This window comes from Carassius auratus, chromosome 12, assembly GCF_003368295.1.
Source record: "Carassius auratus strain Wakin chromosome 12, ASM336829v1, whole genome shotgun sequence".
Lineage (NCBI taxonomy): Eukaryota > Metazoa > Chordata > Actinopteri > Cypriniformes > Cyprinidae > Carassius > Carassius auratus.
Genome location: NC_039254.1, coordinates 1,651,166 through 1,671,044, shown reverse-complemented (window position 1 = coordinate 1,671,044; position 19,879 = coordinate 1,651,166). Strand labels below are relative to the sequence as shown.

At 39.6% G+C, this 19,879-nt stretch overlaps 2 protein-coding genes across 6 annotated transcripts; one reads left to right on the top strand and one right to left on the bottom strand.

The window, feature by feature from the left end:
• Window positions 1–2,952: 2,952 nt before the first annotated feature.
• On the bottom strand, window positions 2,953–11,500 carry chst3b (carbohydrate (chondroitin 6) sulfotransferase 3b). Of its 4 annotated transcripts, none has more exons than XM_026276101.1 (4): window positions 10,957–11,500; window positions 10,044–10,189; window positions 5,152–5,304; window positions 2,953–4,679 (listed from the first exon to the last, which is right to left on the bottom strand). In XM_026276101.1, exons 3-4 carry the CDS (start codon window positions 5,229–5,231, stop codon window positions 3,470–3,472), a joined length of 1,290 nt encoding a protein of 429 aa, XP_026131886.1. In that variant the 5' UTR covers window positions 5,232–5,304; window positions 10,044–10,189; window positions 10,957–11,500; the 3' UTR covers window positions 2,953–3,469. The 4 variants fall into 4 exon arrangements, with proteins under 4 accessions (XP_026131886.1, XP_026131887.1, XP_026131885.1 ...); XM_026276102.1 differs by lacking the exon at window positions 10,957–11,500 and adding an exon at window positions 10,438–10,950; XM_026276100.1 differs by lacking the exon at window positions 10,044–10,189.
• A 392-nt stretch (window positions 11,501–11,892) lies between these two features.
• Window positions 11,893–19,325, top strand: LOC113111424 (growth hormone-inducible transmembrane protein). Of its 2 annotated transcripts, none has more exons than XM_026276097.1 (9): window positions 11,893–12,038; window positions 12,325–12,435; window positions 12,538–12,628; window positions 13,761–13,872; window positions 17,693–17,834; window positions 18,010–18,118; window positions 18,299–18,487; window positions 18,578–18,749; window positions 18,891–19,325. In XM_026276097.1, the coding sequence occupies exons 2-9, from the start codon at window positions 12,337–12,339 to the stop codon at window positions 18,976–18,978; spliced, it is 1,002 nt and encodes a 333-aa protein (XP_026131882.1). In that variant the 5' UTR covers window positions 11,893–12,038; window positions 12,325–12,336; the 3' UTR covers window positions 18,979–19,325. The 2 variants fall into 2 exon arrangements, with proteins under 2 accessions (XP_026131882.1, XP_026131883.1); XM_026276098.1 differs by having other exon boundaries at window positions 11,939–12,038; window positions 12,314–12,435.
• Window positions 19,326–19,879: the final 554 nt, after the last annotated feature.

Sequence of the window (19,879 nt, the reverse complement as noted above, 5' to 3'; positions counted from 1 at the left end):
ATGTAAATGTAAATCATGATTTCTTTGATCAATTTTGCGATTGTGACACATAAATGCATTCAGGATTAATTTGAAACATATTTCCAAAAGAAAACCAATTAGAGCTTTATCAAAAAGTTGTAACGTCTCTTTTTTTTCTCCATATCGCACAGCACTGTTATGCTGATGATACTCAGCTCTATATTTCTTTGGGCCCCGGCAAAACACACCAATTTGAAAAACTGACGGAATGCATAGTTGATATAAAAAATTGGATGACGAGTAATTTCTTACTGCTAAATTCAGAAAAAAACAGAGGTGTTTATTATAGGACCTAAAATCTCTGCATTTAATAACCTAGAACACTGTCTAAGACTTGATGGCTGCTCTGTCAATTCTTCGTCATCAGTTAGGAACCTAGGTGTGCTACTTGATCGCAATCTTTCCTTAGAAAGCCACATTTCTAACATTTGTAAAACTACATTTTTCCATCTCAAAAATATATCTAAATTACAACCTCCTAGTGTCCAATGCAGAAATGTTAATCCATGCATTTATGACCTCAAGGTTAGACTATTGTAATGCTTCATTGGGTGGTTGTTCTGCACGCTTAGTAAACAAACTACAGCTAGTCCAAAATGCAGCAGCAAGAGTTCTTACTAGAACCAGGAAGTATGACCATATTAGCCCGGTCCTGTCCACACTGCACTGGCTCCCTATCAAACATCCTATAGATTTTAAAATATTGATTATTACTTATAAAGCCCTGAATAGTTTTGCACCTCAGTATTTGACTGAGCTCTTGTTAAATTATTGTCCCTCTACGTCCGCTGCGTTCTCAAAACTGATAAAAAATTTGACAATACCTAGAATATCAAAATCAACTGCGGAAGGCAAATCCTTTTCCTATTTAGTGCAAAAACTCTGGAATAACCTACCAAACAATTTTCAGGAGGCAGACACACTCTTGCAGTTTAAATCTAGATTAAAGACCCATCTCTTTAACCTGGCATACACATAACACACTAATATGCTTTTAATATCCAGAGGAGAACTGGCCCACAGACTGAGCCTTTTTTCTCCAAAGGTTTTTTTCTCCATTTTTTCACCAATGGAGCTTTGGTTCCTTGCCATGTCACCTCTGGCTTGCTTAGTTGGGGTCACTTAATTTACAGCAATATCGTTGACTTGATTGCAAATGATTGCACAGATACTATTTAAACTGAACTGAACTGCATGATGACATTACTGCATTCAATGATGAAATGCCTTTGACTGTCATTTTGCATAATTAACACATGGTTAATATATATACATGTGTATAATATATATATATATATATATATATATATATATATATATATATATATATATATATATATATATATATATATATATGTGACTTGACTGCTTTTGATCCTTTTGGTTAAAACGTTATGAAGAGCAGAAAAAACCCCTGTAAAACCAGGGGCATGAATTATGAATGATTAGTTAATAATTATCTTACTTGTACTGTCTTTTGTGAGTGAGTCAGGATTGTCTACATGTCTCACATGGATGCGAGTTCTCTGAGCACAAACCAAGGATGTCATTCTCTTTATTTTTGCCTGAGCATAGATTAAATGAAAATCATTAAGATCCGATATATATACATACATACATACATACATACATACATATATATATATATATATATATATATAAATGGATAAATTAAACATCTGAAGTACTGTATTGTCTGAAAGCCACAATACCCACACTGCAGAAAATGGTAATTGTCAATTGTTAGCTATTCCTACCCGATTTAACCCCCCCAAAAAATAACCTTGTTGCACAAAAAATAACCTAATTTAAATAAGTTTATTCGGTGAATTATTTATATTTTTGACCTGAACAGACCCAGTTTATTTAGCCGTTCTTTAGTGCACTGATGCACTCTTCTCAAAGGGGTTTATATTACTGCTCTCTCATTATCTGATTTGGTGGTCTGTTTGCAGGGTGGAGCTTAATGGCCTGATTTTACTTGCAAGGAAAAAGGGGCCTCTGAGACTCTGGAAAGTGGTTTGGTTCTTCTATATTTGCTTTGACCATATACACATGCTCCACCCTCGTCACACAGCCCACACAAACCACGCAGTTCCTTCAGACCTCATGAAGCTTAAAATGTCCTTGTGCAATAAATTTATTTGCAAGATGCACTCATATTTTATCACAGGCTGTAGATCATATCAAAAGCATTGTTTTGAGATTGAGTATGTTTCACCTAAGCTTGCGTGTCTGTGCACAGTGAGATCAAGCACTGGACGTAGGTGAGCAAAAGAATCTTGAGCTGTGTGTGGGTGGGAGGGTGAGGTCAGTTTGAGTAAACCACTCTGCACCACATACAGGAGGGGTTCAGCGTAAATGAGCACGTTGGAGTTTCACTGTTGCTCTAAATAGCAGATGGCACAGTAATAAAGGCACCAGCTGATTAGCAGCTGCTACAGAAAGCAGGTTCTCCTCGAAGGCAGGACAATGCTAAGTGCTAGCACATGGTGTGGGCGTGACCCCTGAGAATGAAACACAGAAAGCACACATGAATGAAAAATAACATTTGGTTAAATAAATGCTGTATTACTAAGTGTTTTTTATTGGCCATCATTGAGGTCTATGTGTATTCCTGGACTGTAGACACTAATTAGAGCTTGCAGATTTAGATGAGACTTGAAAACTCAGAAAACACATCCTGCATATTTGGACTCGTGGATTCTTTAGCAACAGCTCTGAAAGAGTTCTTTGTTCATTTCATGCTCTTTTCACAGGCCCATGTGAAATCTGCTCCTACAGAACGGCCGTCAGTCACATCTTCTTCAGCTTACATGTATTTATTATGTTTAGACCTTAGCTATCTCTCAAAGTAAGCTATCATTCAACTAAAGAACCACTTTATTTGATTCAATCTTTAGAACACAGAAAACAAAATGAATTTCAGGCAAGGGTTAGTAAAACTTTATTAATACCTATGGGGTAAATTTAAAGCCTGTTTTACAAGACACCATGGGTTTTTCGTAACAAACTGACCTAAAGTAATATGAACATAATTATAAAATTATTCTTTGTCACTTTTGTTTATAACAAAGAGCCCTTGTCAAATAAGACAATATATTAATCTATGAAAATGATTTTTTTCTGTATGAGTCCTCCATTGACATGGTTCATAGAGTTCTGCAATCCGGCTGCAGTAAGAATATATGAACACACAGCACCAGCTCATTTCTCCTCAAACAAACATATATACGGTACAGTATATACAGTAGAGAAGAATTCAAATGCCTGCTAGGACTATTCATCAAATGAGCTCACTGGCCATTTATCAAATAAGGAAATAATATTTTGTTTACAATACTGGTTTACAAGTGATGCAAGGAGTTCATATTGCAGCTTGTTTAAATCATGTCACATATTACTTCATGAATCTCATCATTCTTCCTCATGAAATATATGTGTAGAATCATAAAAATGTTCTCTCCTCAATCAAACTTACTGATTTATCAGTCAGCATGTCTATGTTCTCTGCAAACTTGTAACCAAATAGAGTCATGGTGGGGCCGCACACTTTTTGCACCAGCTGCACAAGTTTGAAGGGAATGCTAAACCTCCATTTCTCCACCTGCTCCAAGGAGTTCTTTTGGGTGGAATAAACTCCACTGACCTCCTTAGATGCTTGGGTATTTTTTAGGATCCACTCCTCCACCTTTGCAGTGAAGGGAATGCCTATGAAGTCATACATCTCTGCAGCTTTGCGCATGGGGAATCGCGCAATGTCTTCGTAGCGCACTAGCATGTAGCGCCCACGAAGCCACGGTGGCTGCTTCAGTCCGATCTCAGCAGACATGCGGATGTTGTCACAGTTTCCTTTGAGCTTCCTTACTTCATCCTCGTCCACCGGAAGGTCTCCATCCATGGCCCACCGCTTCCAAACGTCATACTTGCTGGAGAAGGCCACCATGCGTGAGGCAAGGACGGCGCGAGGGTCTCTGACCAGCTGAATGAAGGTCATGTCGAGCCTGGGGTCCTCTGCCAGTGGCCGGAGTGTCTCCAGCTGCCGCACACGGACGGACTTGATGGCACGATGCTGCTTGTGTGCACAGGACTGAGCGGCCAGCGTCAGGTTGAGCGGCCCACAGCGGCGCTCACGGCAGTGGTATCGCTCAAACACCTTCCTGACCAGTGGCGTGCAGACAGGATCCTCGCACAGTGAGCGGCTGGACTCGCGCCGGAAGAGCGCAGGGGTAACATGATCCTGCGGTGGTGGCTCGATGAAGCTCTCCAGCAGTGAGAAGTCACACAGGAGCAGCTGTCGCAGCACGTCTCGATACGCCGGCCCCGCGACCGAGGCGTTGGTGCCACCGCTTTCGACCGTCAGCATGCGCTCCACGTGCCACAGCGGCTCGAACAGGTAAAACATGCTGGAGCCCTGCTGGTTAAAAAACTCTCCCACGAACGAGGAGCCGGTGCGAGTCGTGGCCAGAAGAAGGATGTGTTTACGTCCTCCGGCTGCGGACGCCGCGCTCAGCTGGATGCTCTGAGTCGAGTTCTGCAGACTACTCAGGTGTTGATGGGCCGAGCTGTCCGTCGAGACATTGTGCTGTGCAGCAGACAGGAGAGAAGCACTGAGCATCAGCAGCGGGGTCAGTCTGGGGCTCAGTTTATCAGACACCCTAAAAAGGAAAAAGAAAGTGGATAAAGCTTTTAGTGCTAAAGGGACATTTCACCCAAAAATTATCATTCTGTCATTCTTTATTCTCCCTCATGTCCTTCCAAATGTGTATGACTTCCTTTCATCTGCAAAACACACTAACCATTTTTTGTCCATTCAATGAGTCAGATTGTCTCCAAAATTGTGTTCTTTCCAAAAAAGTTATAAGAGTTTGGTACAAGAAGAATAAATAATGATTTAATTTTCAATGGAACTATTCCTTTAATGTCTATACTCTTCTCAAATAAGCAATTACTCTAAGAACAAAAATGTGTACACAGCAAAATTAATAACTCAACTGACAAGCTTTGATTTGAATGTTTTCTGACTGGTATTCAGATAAATGTAATCCTCCACTGCATCACCAAATCAAACACAAAGGTGTCACACATACAGAGGAACAAACAGACGAGGAGAGTAAGAAAACTACCTACTTTGAAATAATGTTGTTTTCCTTTTCTATGATGACCAGAGCCACAATAAAGATGATAGAAATGGTATATTTAATGCGCATTCTTGTGCGTGATTGTGTTCAGTGGGTAATTCACTCTCAGATCATTCCTTCATATTTTTCCTCTGGTTGGACTCTGAAATAAAACACACACACGACACATGAGTCATGACAAACCCTGTAAAACCACACTAATCTAGATTTATTCTCCACTTCATACCCACAAATAAATCTGATTTAAAAGTATTTCCTTTTTATAGCATGTGTGTAATCATTAATTCAATCAGTCTCATTGCAGTCACGGATAGTCTGTCAGTAGTTACTGTAGATAATTATTCTTAGGTCTCGTATGATTGCAAGAATATACAGGAGCATAGTTTGTAGCATTTGTTTAAATGTGTTTTATATTATTAATAGCATTGTCAAATGTTATATATGAGTTATGCTTTACAGTCTGACATATAACAGCAGGTTTGGCTTTCATAAATAATCAGAATAAGTCTCTTGATGAGGTAGAAAAAGACAAATCACATGAAAGAAAAGTGGACTTGGATGTGTTTGTAAGTGTAGTTTTATGAGCGATGTGCAGGCCGTTCATATGGAGTCAATTCAGCTGCATTTCTATGCTGTTTCTACACTGTTTTTATACAGTTATGAACTCTGCATAGTTTAATAAATATTCACAGCACAACATACTGGATAAAGACTTACTGAACTTTGCTCTGGAAGCAGAAGACAAAGAAGTAGTAATTATAATAGTGAGTAAACACAACTAATTATCACACACTGTGAATCATGCAATACTGACGTCACAGTAGAGGATGCTGAGTGGGGTCTAAATTAAAAGCTATATATTAATAGCTATAAACACTAAAATATAAAGACACTCAATAATATAAATAATAATATATAATAATAATAATAATAATAATACAAACAACAGAAATCTGGGTAACACTTTACAACAAGGTGAACCTGTTTGATTGTGTTTGTGCTCGACTGTGTCATTTTTTTAGTATGCACATGGTTGTACCTCCGTATATAAAAGAAGAACAATTATTGCTTATTTTAATAATGTGTGTGTGTGTGTGTGTGTGTGTGTGTTTTGGAGAGCGCTCAGTTCAAAAGCCTCATACAAGGATAAGTTTTCTGTATGCATTTACACTTTGATCGGAGCGAAAACAGCATATTCTTGTGTCACGGCTGACACAGAAAAGTGTACACCGTTTGCGTTCAGTAGATATTCTCCAAAATGGTCGCTTCATAATGGTACAGTTGAATCAGACCCCCTAAAATTTTTCACTTTGTTATATTGCAGCAATTTGCTAAAATTATTTCAGTTAATTTTTGTTTGTAATTAATGTACACAGAGCACCATATTGACAGAAAACACAACATTTTTACACGTTTATTAAAAAAGAAAAACTGAAATATCACATGGTCCTAAGTATTCAGACCCTTTGCTCAGTATTTAGCAGAAGCACCCTTTTGATCTAATACAGCCATGAGTCTTTTTGGGAAAGGTGCAACAAGTTTTTCACACATGGATTTGGGGATCCTCTGCCATTCCTCCTTGCAGATCCTCTCCAGTTCTGTCAGGTTAGATGGTAAACGTAGGTGGACAGCCATTTTCAGGTCTCTCCAGAGATGCTCGATAGGGTTTAAGTCATGGCTCTGGCTGGGCCATTCAAGAACAGTCACGGAGTTGTTGTGAAGCCACGTTATTTTAGCTGTGTGCTTAGGGTCATTGTCTTGTTGGCAGGTGAACCTTCGCCCCAGTCTGAGGTCCTGAGCACTCTGGAGAAGGTTTTCGTCCAGGATATCCCTGCACTTGGCCGCATTCATCTTTCCCTCGATTGCAACCAGTCGTCCTGACCCTGCAGCTGAAAACCCCCCCACAGTATGATGCTGCCACCACCACGCTTCACTGTTGGGACTGTATTGGACAGGTAATGAGCAGCGCCTGGTGTTCTCCACACATACCGCTTAGAATTCAGGCCAAAAAGTTCTATCTTGGCCTCATCAGACCAGAGTCCTTCAGGTGTTTTTCAGCAAACTCCATGTGGGCTTTCATGTGTCTTGCACGGAGAGGTTTCCGTCGGGTCACTCTGTTACAAAGCCCCGACTGGTGGAGGGCTGCAGTGATGGGTGACTTTCTACAATTTTCTCCCACCTCCTGACTGCTTCTCTGGAGCTCAGCCACAGTGATCTTTGGGTTCTTCTTTACCTCTCTCATCAAGGCTCTTATCCCCTGATAGCTCAGTTTGGCTGGACGGCCAGCTCTAGGAAGGGTTCTGGTCTTCCATCTAAGGATCATGGAGGACACTGTGCCCTTGCCACAATACTGTCTCTGAGATCTTCAGACAGTTCCTTTGACCTCATGATTCTCATTTGCTCTGACATGCACTGTGAGCTGTAAGCTCATATATAGACAGGTGTGTGGCTTTCCTAATCAAGTCCAATCAGAAACATTAAAACAATTCTGTGTTTTTCTGTCAATATGGGATGCTGTGTGTACGTTACTGAGGAAAGAAATGAACTCAAATAGTTTTAGCAAATGGCTGCAACATAACAAAGAGTGAAAAATGTAAGATGGTCTGAATACTTTCCATATCCACTGTATATAGTGTAGCAACTTAAAGACTACAGATGACGTTTCTCACTAGCGGTGTAATAACAGCAACGTTTACAGTCGCTGCAGCAGAAGAGTGTTTAGAGACGCACAGAGGTACGTTAGACTAATTCACATAAGCTCTCTCTCTGTGTGTGTGTGTGTCTGTCGCTCTCACTCTCTAATAACTTCATTAATAACTGCATTAGAATGCTATCAATGGCTCAAGCCTCCATTGCCAGGTTAACAACGTTTTGGTAGTAGCGAAAAAGGCATTGGATGAGATGCGAAAGAAATAGTCAAATTCGCTTCGTGACCGCATCACCACCTCGGGGTGCATTATTTTTCTAATAATTCAACAGCCCGTCGTCAATTATTCCTTACATATATGATTCCAATCAGCTTATCTTTGTAAAATGGCACAGCTTCTTAAATCTTAGCTTCTTAATCAGTCAGCCAAGCATTATATTATGGTATTAAGTGCTATTTAATGATATAACTTTAGTGATTAGAACTAAAACTTGGTAACCATGTACAAGTATGAATGCATATTTGTCATTTTAACTAAACTTAAGACTGGTGGTGATGCTTAAGATATTGTTTGTCATTAAGGGTTTCTGTAAAAAAAAAAAAAGTAATAGATCATATTAATTATTATTAAAGATAATACTACTACTAATTCTACTACCATACTAACAATATACAATGCACTATGGATTGATGACCTGCTGGGTTCATGAATATTAATCACGTTGTCTGCGCTCGGTTAAATTGATTTGCTGAAATCAAAACAGGGATGGTAATAGATGAGCGCCAGCCAATGAAATTGTCATTCTCGCATTAGCTCCGCCCACTACAGGAGTAACCAGCATATCTTCTGCTCCATTATTTTGTTGGGAAAATCCAATAGAGAATATAGCTTGCATTTAGTGCATCGATTTAGTGTGGTAAGACCCTCGCTCTCTCTCTCTGCATGTGTGAGAAACAGCACTATCAGCAAAGCGACGGCTTCAGAGCGTCCTTCACACAGAGTTTACGGAGCGTCAAATACAGGTGCACTGTGCATCCATTAGTATGAGTGAAAAAGTACAGATCGCTCTACGTTCAGTGAGTGATAATGTGCTAATCTTATAATAGCCTTAAACATACACACACTGGCGAGTAAAATGTAAGAATTTATTAGCCAATGGCTAACAATAGACATCATTTAGTCACCAGAGTAAAATTTATTCACATATACGAGTGATTTACTCGCAATGTAGAGGGTTGCAAAATATCTTAGATTGTTGAACAAAGCTTTTATGGGTTTGGAACGACATGGGGGTAAGTGATTAATGACAACATTTTCATTTTGGGATGAAGTATTTGTTTAACTAACATTAACTAAGGTTAATAATTCCAGTAAAAATGATAATGCTCACAGTTAGTTCATGTTAATGTTAACAAATGAGACTTTATCGTACCTTCAGTAAGTCAGACTTACAGAAATCTGAATGGTTTTCAGAAATGGTTGAGGTGTTTAAACTGATTCCACCTCATCATGATTTGAAAAATACCTTTACAGTAAAAAAAAAAAAAACTTTGATAAGCAACATTTGCTGTGATTTTTCAAAGAAATTTCTGAAACTGCAAACAGACACAGAACAACAACAAAAAACCATTCATACACTAAACAGCAACTGTGACGGAGATATTGCCTTAAAGCCACAGTACAGCTAAATGTGAAATCGACTGATTACACCTCTACAGTTTTATCTCTTTCTTTTATGCACACAGTTGAGGTATGAATTGTCTAGATTGTCTAACAAATCTTTACATTTTATGTGTCTGTGCATAGATGGCATAAATTTGCTATTATACTGGTGATAAAAACATGTTTGGCAGCAGATATTACAGCATCATCCCAGACACATTGACTCAACACTTATAGGTTCAGACGGAGTAAATCCTCTGTAGTCTGTTATTTAAAGAAATAAATGTGTTTCAGTAAGATTCCAGTTTCAAGAGCTCTGAGCAGAGATCAAGCCCGCTGAATTCAGTGTCCCAGATAGTAAATTGCTCTAATGAAGAAGCAGTTTAAAGTCTTTGTGGAAAAAACAAAACAAAAAACTGACATTGGAACAACATGAAAGTACAGCATCACATACAGTACAGTAGTATGTGTCAACAGTATGAGTAAAGTAGTATTTAAATGATGTATAATTAGTATGTCATTGGGATTTATGAGCCGGGGTATAGATGTGCAAACATTCAAAGACTCTCACCTTCAGGACACTATAACCATTCCTCTACAGCAGGGATGTTTGTGACCGTGTGTGGGATAATTACACAGTACTGAACGAGGCAGAGAGAGAAGCTGTCCGGCCAGCAGACGGTGGTTAGGAGGCAAGTTCTGTCTTGCACTGTTAACCTGAGCCACAAATTAGACTCAAAAAACCTTTACATCACCACCAAAACTCTGATCAAATCATTTCATGTATTTATGCGAGTGAACACTCATTTTCCCACGCTGTCTCTGTGACTCTTTCATCTCTAGTCTTCTAAACAAACCCTGAACTAACTGGACACAGCACCAAAAAATCACCTAAAATGCTTCTGTTTCTATTCTTGTTTATTGGCAGTAATCATCTACGTGCATGTAATAACCAGAATACAAACCTTAACAAAACAGGAGATCTTCACCATGTTCCTGCATTATTCACAGTCATATTTAGATTGCTGGTCAAAAGTAAATGATCATAGATTATCATCATGTAAAAGACCTGAAAGCTGTTCTTCATCTCACACTCGTGACACATTCCTCACACACATACTAGAGAGACTGACACAGCGAACCCTTCAGTTAACAGCACTTCATCTGATCAGAATCAACTAAAGACCTGCGAGAAACACGCACAGCATTTCAGCAGAAAGGAGCCCTCGACAAATCACACAGCGCTATGATTATATTCATACAGTGGATTGATAGTGATGCAGTAATAAATCTACAAATGTGTTACAGCATCAGTCGCAATCACCGACACGCGATACATTGACTCACTTACGAAATATTACATACATCACTTACTTGAATGACGTCATTCAACTATTATATCAGCCAACAAGAAACACATCGAAAGTCATTCATAATCATTCTGATATGACAACGGAATAAAATAAAGCATAATGATACTGTACCATTATATTTCCGCGTTCATTAGTTTCCTCGTTCACTTGATGGAAAAAAAACCCCACTAAAATGCAGATCACGGTGTGCAAAATTCAGTATTTAAAAAAATCGAATCCATCATTTAATAATCATTCACGTCCCGCTCTGTAACCAATTAAGACTATTAAATCAAGCATATACCTACACAAACATCTAAAATGGATTGGGAATGCAAAATAAACTCACTGATGTAGTGTATTTGTGGATCGAAATACGTTTTCTTTAAAAGCAACGCGCTGAGAGACAGATGCGCCTCATCAGCGGAGCGAGTCTGACTCCGAGAGACACAAACACCGCCGCTGCGTCACCGCGACGTGCGCGCCCCCGCGCCTGTTCAACATTCTACATATTTCAATATTACAACCAAAAGAAAAAACAACAACAACATATTTTACTACAGGAGCACCAACACAGTGCAAAAGTGTATGACAGCTCGGTAAAATATGCATTTTCTTTCTATAAATAATAATAATAATAATAATAGACTTCCCTTAATCATTTTTTGGGGTGTTTATTAATTTATCGGAATAATCGAATACCATTTACATTGTGGGAGAAAGTGTGGCTACTTGCTCGAAAAGGTTTCAGTATTATAGTTTAATGGAATATTCATTTTAAAAATTAATATTATGTTGGAATGATATGGCTTTTTTCTTTGTTTATTGGGAACGATCAAAACAAAAACAAAAAGTTGCAACAATATTCGGTATTCATACATCATTTTTAAATCTAATATTGTTCAGTCTTAACAGTATCATACCATTAGTTTACTTGTTTATTAAGTATAATTTTTCTAGTATGCGATTAATAATTAAAAAATAGTATAAACAAACGTACATAAATTAATTTAAAAGCTAACTCTAAAAAAATTAACAAAATGTAGACCGTTTGTCAAAGCAGAAGAAGTCCAAACTTCAAGACCCATAGTGCATTGCGTGGCTGTCGCCGGACTGTGACGTCACGCTCAGGAACGTTCAGGAACTTGTTTACGGTTTGTTGCGTCATTGGTGAAGACGCATCTGAAAGGTGAAATTAGATAACAAACCAACTGGTGAGTTTTACTTAATATAATGTTTTACAAAACGAAAAATGTAAATGTCATTCTACATGATTATTCGCTGGACTCATATTTAGGCAAACACTGATAGCAGTGAAGATCCTCTGCTCGTTCTTGAGTTTGTAACGTTTGTTGCATAAAATCGCCCTCTTGTCCTGTTTAGCAGCTATATTCACTCTGCTTCACGCGAATGTGAAAATATCTTTGTTTTTCTGTTCTTAAGGAATGATAATTAGCTCTAGTTTCTGTCTGTTTTTCATGTCTTCCTGCCTGGACTCAGTACTGGTCAGAGATGCTGGTCACACGCCTGTCATGCCTTCGGTCAGTCCCTGTGCTGGGCCTGCGGTCAGCCCTGATGAAGTCCGGTCCAGCTCAGATCAGACCACAGCAGGTAACAAACCTCTCTTGTGCTGCTGTCAGACAGATAAGAGCCTCACTGGAGCGCTGTGTTCTGATCATGTGTTGTGTTGTGTTTCATGTTGTTTTTGATCAGGGTTATTCCACCAAGACAAGACTGGGATTTCGCCGGAGCAAGACGGTCAAAGATCAAGCGTTTCAGCCTACTACAGACACGGCAATTAAAAGTGAATTCTATTAACATGTCCTTTTATAAAGACAGTTTTCTGGACATTTATGCATGTAAAATTATGACGTTTTTAGTGCTGTTCGTGTGTGTCTCGGTGAAACCATGTGTCTAATCAAGAGTTGTTAGGCTTGTTTGAGATAGACAGGTTCTGCATGCTGGTTAGAAATGCTGTGCTAAAATACTCTACAGCATTTACCAGCAAAATAAAATCATGTCAGCTCATGCTCATTGGATTAGAACGATTTTTGGAACAGAAATACTCCTTCAAACGTACAACTTAATTTTTGAAACTTTGTCCATGTTTAGCATGGGAATCCAACTCTTTAACAGTGTAAAAAACTCAGTATGCATGAAATAGCATTTCACCCCCCCTTTTAACATGCACACACTACAAGATATTATTAAGATGATCTTCCCAGAGGGAGCCTCACGTGATCTCACAGCAGATCGTCACTGATATTAATGTTTACATATGTTAGCTAGCATGCTAGTAGCTTTCTGCACTTACCCGGGGCATTTCACTCCAGCACTTCTCTTTCTCCTTACGGTTGTGATGCTTTTTCAACACATTATACAGACAGTAGTGTTACTACAAAATGTCAAGAAACAGTTTCCTATGTCTCTCCTATCCAACAGAGCCGCACATCAGCTGTTGTGTGGTTTTGGGTATTGGCTGTGAAAGTACTGACGTGATCATATATCCATCACCATCGTGATTTAATTCCTAAATATTAAACATTTTTTAAATTAATCAGGGCTGCCCTGATTTGTGTGCGAGCAGATCGAGAGGTGCAAGATTCGATCGGTGAACGCCTCACATTACCAGATCATCTGCGCCGAACATCGGGACAGATCGAGGAGCTCAACAAGATGTTTGCTCAGATTCTCGGGAACATGAAATCGGGCTAAAAATCCTGTAGTGTGAGCCAGGCTTAAGTCTTAACACTGGACTAAGATAAAAGTAATCTTGTGCTAAATGCTTTAGACGCTGTTCTCAGCTGGATCTGCTGCTTGTGATCGGATCAGCTGAGATGTCTCTAAACCTCTAAAGCTTCAAACTCTAAATATGTAAAGGATATTTATATTTCTGTCCCTGGGCGCCTCTGTGTTTGTGATTGTCTTCTCTGCAGTCGACAGCATGGGCCGGATCGTCCTCGCTGGAGGCGCAGCCGTCGGACTCGGAGCTCTGTGTTATTACGGCTTAGGGATGTCCAATGAGATGGGAGCCATCGAGAAAGCAGTGTAAGAATCACCTTTACATTCAAACACTCTACATCAGATTCACCTGATTATTAAAATGATCCTGTCTGTGAACCAGCGGCTCTTCTCTGATCTTGGTGATGACTGGTGTAATCCTATAGTCTCTGATTCACTACGAAGCAGTTCAGTTCGATCTCTGCAGAGGAAAGTTGATACTTCTCATGTTAACAGTTTTATAATCATGTCATTGCTGGCCAGATGGGTGTCCTAAGCAGAATAGTATTGTTGTGCTCCATTCTCCTCCATCAAACACAAAAAAACTAAAACCTACTATAAGTGCTCAAAATAGAATTTTAATAAAGTAAATAAATAAATTGAAATTAAATTGTATTATTATAGATTACAATTGTAGCTCTGTACAATTATCTATTAGGGCTGGGACAACGCGTCGAGGTCATCGATGACGTCGACGCAAGCAAAATATGCGCATTGATTCGTCGACCTGTTTTTATTTCTCTAAAAAATGTTTACCTTATGTGCGCTGAATATACGCGATGGCCGTATCACCATTCTGTCCAACGTTATATAACCAATCCAGGGGTTTTTCTGCATTGATCTTTTTTTTTTTGGCGGCTGTCAAAGCCTTATTTGATCGCTGCGTCTGACAGAGCACGTACGAGAGAAAGCCCCGGCTGCGCGCGCACTCACAGTCTTCAAACTACACGAGCTCTCGCTTTCTCTCTCTCTCTCTCTCTCTCTCTCTCTCTCTCTCGTGCATATTAACCAAAATCATTAGACATGTTAGAAAAAGGGCGGAACGCCAAAGTTTCACGTGGAGCATTCAGAGATTTTTTTTTCTCTCCATGACAGGCTGCTGGCTCCCACTGTTAATTTTTTTTTTTTTGGAAAAGCACTCTCTGTATTAGCGTAAAGTCCTCAAGCTTACATTGGTTACTGTATTCTTTCAATTGCTCTAAACAAGTATTTTGGGTGACCTTTTTTATTGATGCTAGACATCAAATTGTTGTTATTTTCATCTGAAAGAAGCACTTTTTTTCAGTAAGCTAGGCCCTATGTGTTCAGGAAGCTTGTTTCAGTAAGCTATGTGTTTTCAAGGCTTCAAGGTTTTATTGAATGCTATCTCTATACAAGTGCAAAGTAATGCAGTCTTTTATTTTCTAATTTTAAGAGCAAGAAACATATATTGCAATGTTAAGGAATTTGTGTTTTTTATCAACATGTATAAATTGTTAGTAGTCAATTAATGGGGAGATAATCGAAATCGGTCTAAAAAGTTAATTGTTAGATTAATCGATGCATCGAAAAAATAATCGCTAGATTAATAGTTTAAAAAATAATCGTTTATCCCAGCCCTATTACCTATGCCTATGATTTTATTAATACAGTTGTCTGATTGATTTTATAGTCGAGCATTCAGAAGTCACACAAAATAAAATGTTAACTAGAATGAAACCATGGTTAATTTTGGTAAGGGTTGTGATGTCCACGTTTTTGTTGAAGACATTAAAGAATCTGTAGCATTCCTTTAAAAAAAAGGGTGGAAAAAATTAAGTGGATATTTGAATTAAATGTTTAGTCAATAACATGCCACTGTTGCCCTTTGCAAGCATTTGTAATAATGAAAATTGTTTATTTTGTATTACATTATATTTTAACAGTGTTATTCCATAAAACCATATGATTTTATTAATTAACCAATCATTATTGCATCACTGTTTTTATATAATACATTTTAAGTCATGAAAAGTAGAATATTAATTCAAATGCATTGTTGGTGGAGAAATTATTACAGACATTAAAACACGTTACCAACGTACACAGTCCAAACATATTCACGGGAATATGAACGTAGCCTACTGAAAGTGATGCACAGGCTTCATCTTGGACTTTTAAATTTTTCTTTTCTCTGCACCGCACATAGCTGATGTTTTTTCCCAGATATAACTTAGTTATACATTAATTATGTTGATAAATTGTATTCAGCCGCAAAGGAGTTGAGAGCGAGAGCCGATGTGGGATTGACGCGTCACGTGTGTTTACTGCAAACTGCGTTCATCAGAAAATACATTTTTAGATTTTAATATTATATGTATATGTTAATATTAAAGATCACGTTTTTGTTTTTTTTGAAGCTTTAATTGTCTTCACAGTGTGAAATATAACGTGTTCATGTTTCACGTGTAAAAAAAAAAAAATTTTTCACACAATTCACCTCTCTGTATACCGCTGTTTTCACTGATAAAAACCAAGGGGCAAGGAACTCGACCGGAAGTTGAAGTCGGGTGGGGGCTGCCATCTTTTAGCAGAACTTCACTTGCGTTACCTTTCCCATTGACTCCTATTCATTTTGGCGTCACTTTGACAGCGAATAACTTTACATCTGAGGCGTTTAAAGACTCTGTTTGTCCATTATTTATCTCTAAAGATACACGACAATGTATAAAGGGCTCCATTACCTTCTATGTTACATTATGGCCCCGTATAAACAGTTTTTGTAAAAAATAGGCTAACGATTGCGTCATAACCACTCGACTCTCTGTCGCATTACCGTAAAGACAGGAGGAGAAGCTCGCAGGCAATTAACTTAATATGGCGTACTGGCGTTACATTTTAAAATACTATACAAAATAATTAATCAGAATACTTACTCCTGCTCACTCACGACAAAGAACTCCCCGCTCAAGCTCGCCGTCTCTGCAAGATTAACGATGGCAGTTTGCACGCACAGCCACTTAGAAGATTTACATCTGTCAGACAGGTTGCTGACATCGTCAAGCTTCGTTTGAGTCTGCGCGTCAGAAACGGAAGTGCTAAAAAACGCTAAAACTGGGCTTCATTTGTCTCAATTGAGTTCCAATGGGGTCGCTGTGTCCATTTCTTTTACTGTCTATGATAAAAACGGGCTGATGACTTCCTTGTTCTATAAATTCCCTCCTTCAGAAATACGAAACGAGTTCTGATTGGGCCAGCGGTTCCTGTGCTGTGATTCGACAGCAGCTGAGCGCACGCTGCCCTCCTGGAAACGTGTTTTGAGAGTTTTGGGAAGCCAGTGTGCAGGAGCATGTGCTTATAATCACAGGAGCGTTTTTACTGACAAGATGCGCATGAACAGCGCATTCGTTTTTTTGCACAGCCCTAGCATCTAGTTAACAAAGCTAAACAGTGTTGCCCTTTGTGTAATAAGTTCATCTTTTACAATTTTCGGGAACCGAGTTAAACATAAATTGTAACCATTAATCTCCAAGTACAGCGTCCCTGGGAAGCCCAAACAAAGATGATTGGACTCCGAGATGAAAATAACAGCGTTTCGACGACAAACACAAACGCAGCTCTTCCTCTTCTCCATCGGAGGGCAACAAGGCCACGCCCCCTGTTTGTGTATTCATGTGGGCGGAGGTTAGTCAAAAATCTGTTTCAGTGACGTCATTCCTGCAGGAACTAGAGGGGTGTAGTCCAAACGGGTCGTTCGATGTAAAAGAATTCTGTTAAATAAAATATCTCGCTTGGCTTTGAGCTTTAGAATTTTACAGATATTATTTATACTCTAACAACAACAACAACAACAACAACATTACACACTAACTATAGTTTAAAACATGAGATCACGAAGAACGGGACCTTTAATATATTTTTTGAGCAACTGGGACAGTGCCCCCCCCGGGAGTTGGTGCCCTATGTAGACAGCATACACTGTGTATAGGGAGCGGCGCTAGTGTTCATGAGATCCGTTACGATCAGCTCAGCTGAGCTGGATTTAATGTGTCTGATAGTCAACATATATACACGCTTACATTGCAGATATTCTGTACGAGCTCCTCAGACTGAAGCTGTGTGTTTGCAGGATCTGGCCGCAGTATGTGAAGGACAGGATTCACTCCACATACCTGTATTTTGCGGGCAGCGTGGGTCTGACGGGGCTCTCGGCCGTCGCGGTCAGCAGGACACCGGCGCTCATGGGACTCATGATGAGGGGATCCTGGCTGGTACACACACGATCATAGAGCTTTTTATTTATCACCCTTTAAATACACTCTTCATAACAAATCTTAGTGGTAGAACATCATGTTAGGCATCTACATAGTGATTATAGTTATGATTGAGCTTACAGTTTAATATTCACATTGATATTTAATGCTGTGATAACCCAATCAACCACAGGCTATCGGTGCTACCTTTGCTGCTATGATCGGCGCCGGGATGCTGGTGAGATCGATCTCGTATGAACACAGTCCGATGCCGAAACACCTGGCCTGGGCTCTACACGCAGGTAAAGTGCTGCTTTAACTGACCTCTAGAGGGCACTGCAGGCTGTGTTTCTGGTTCTGCTGGGCATGTTTTCCTTTGGTTGAGCACTGCAGAACATTTCCAAAGACAGATACAGCTCTCACATGAAGTTATGAGTCCTGTGTGGACAGACAAGCAGAGCTCTGGTGTTCCCTGTGTGCAGGTGTGATGGGTGCCGTCATTGCTCCGTTAACTCTGCTGGGCGGCCCACTGATGGTTCGAGCAGCCTGGTACACAGCAGGCATTGTGGGTGGTCTGTCGACGGTGGCCATGTGTGCCCCGAGTGAGAAGTTCCTGAGCATGGGCGGCCCGCTGGCCGTGGGCTTCGGCGTGGTGTTCGCCTCGTCTCTGGGTGAGAAGCATTTACAGTCCGATGCAGATTGTGTTTCTGTTTAATCTCACAGACTTTACAGGAGTGTGTTCTGTCCTCTCCGCTCTAAAGGATCCATGTTTCTGCCCCCCACCTCGGCTTTCGGGGCCGGCCTGTACTCTGTGGCGGTTTATGGAGGTCTGGTCCTGTTCAGCTTGTTTCTGCTGTATGACACACAGAAAGTCATCAAGCGTGCCGAGACACACCCTCTTTACGGAGTTCAGAAATATGACCCCATTAATGCGTAAGTGTTCTCTGTGGGCAAGCTAACGGTCACTTGTGCTTTTGTAATATGTGTTTCTTTTAATTGAGTCTTTCTATCATTTAAACGACACGCAGTATATGTGCTGCGTCTGCTAACGCCGCTGTGCTCCTGCTCTTCCAGGTGTATGGGCATTTACATGGACACCCTCAACATCTTCATGCGTTTGGTGATGATTCTAGCCAACGGCGGCGGAAACAGAAGAAAGTAGCCATAAAGAGACAAGACGACATGACACTGACTGGAGGAGAAAGATTTAGCTGAATAAAGTTTACTAATTGATTTTGCATTTATTTGTTTAAAAGCAGAAAACCCCTTTGGATTGCTTTCATTTTATTTTAAACATGTCCAACAGTATAAGGTAATTGTTATAGTTTATGTGTCCTATCAAATGAGGATTAAAGCAGATCGTCTTCCACAACTGGTGTAATTATAAGAAACATTTTTGTATATTTATTTTAGGTAAGAGATCACAACAGACTTATTGCACTGAAAACACTTGTCAATGTGATCATCTAGAGTACATTGTTCAATAAACTTTAGTGCTATCTCAGTCTACATCTTTAACGTTTATTGCTTTAGAACAATCACAATTTTAACATATTCGGCACTGTACAAGCTGAAGACACTAAACTAGAGCAGATGGTGTTGAATCCTCAAGACAGAAATTCCTTGTGTGTTCTGTTTTCTTGCCATTTCATTTTTTTCTTTGTTTAGTTTAATTCAGTGTTGTGTGATTATTTTACACAGATGTTAGAGCCTTTGATTCTTTAGATTTTTTCCCTGAAGTCGGTTTTCTGCTGTTTTGAGAGTAACTGGCCATCGGCAGACATTCATGTTTTATTTGTGCTCGGACCAGCGGCAGATGACAGTGAGATTACTGAATAATCCTTGTGTCTCCATCTGTATTCTGATGCTGATTAATAATCCAGAGAGGAGAGTTACGAGATCAAGGTGTTTTTACACCATGAGACCTGATTGGTTGATGTAATAGTGACGTTAGGTTTAGGGGTGGGGTTGGGAAAGGGGGATCATTTAGATTGCATGATTCAGAAACACCCAGCAGTTTCAAAACACCCACATGGTGATAAACACCCACTTTTGCTCTGCAG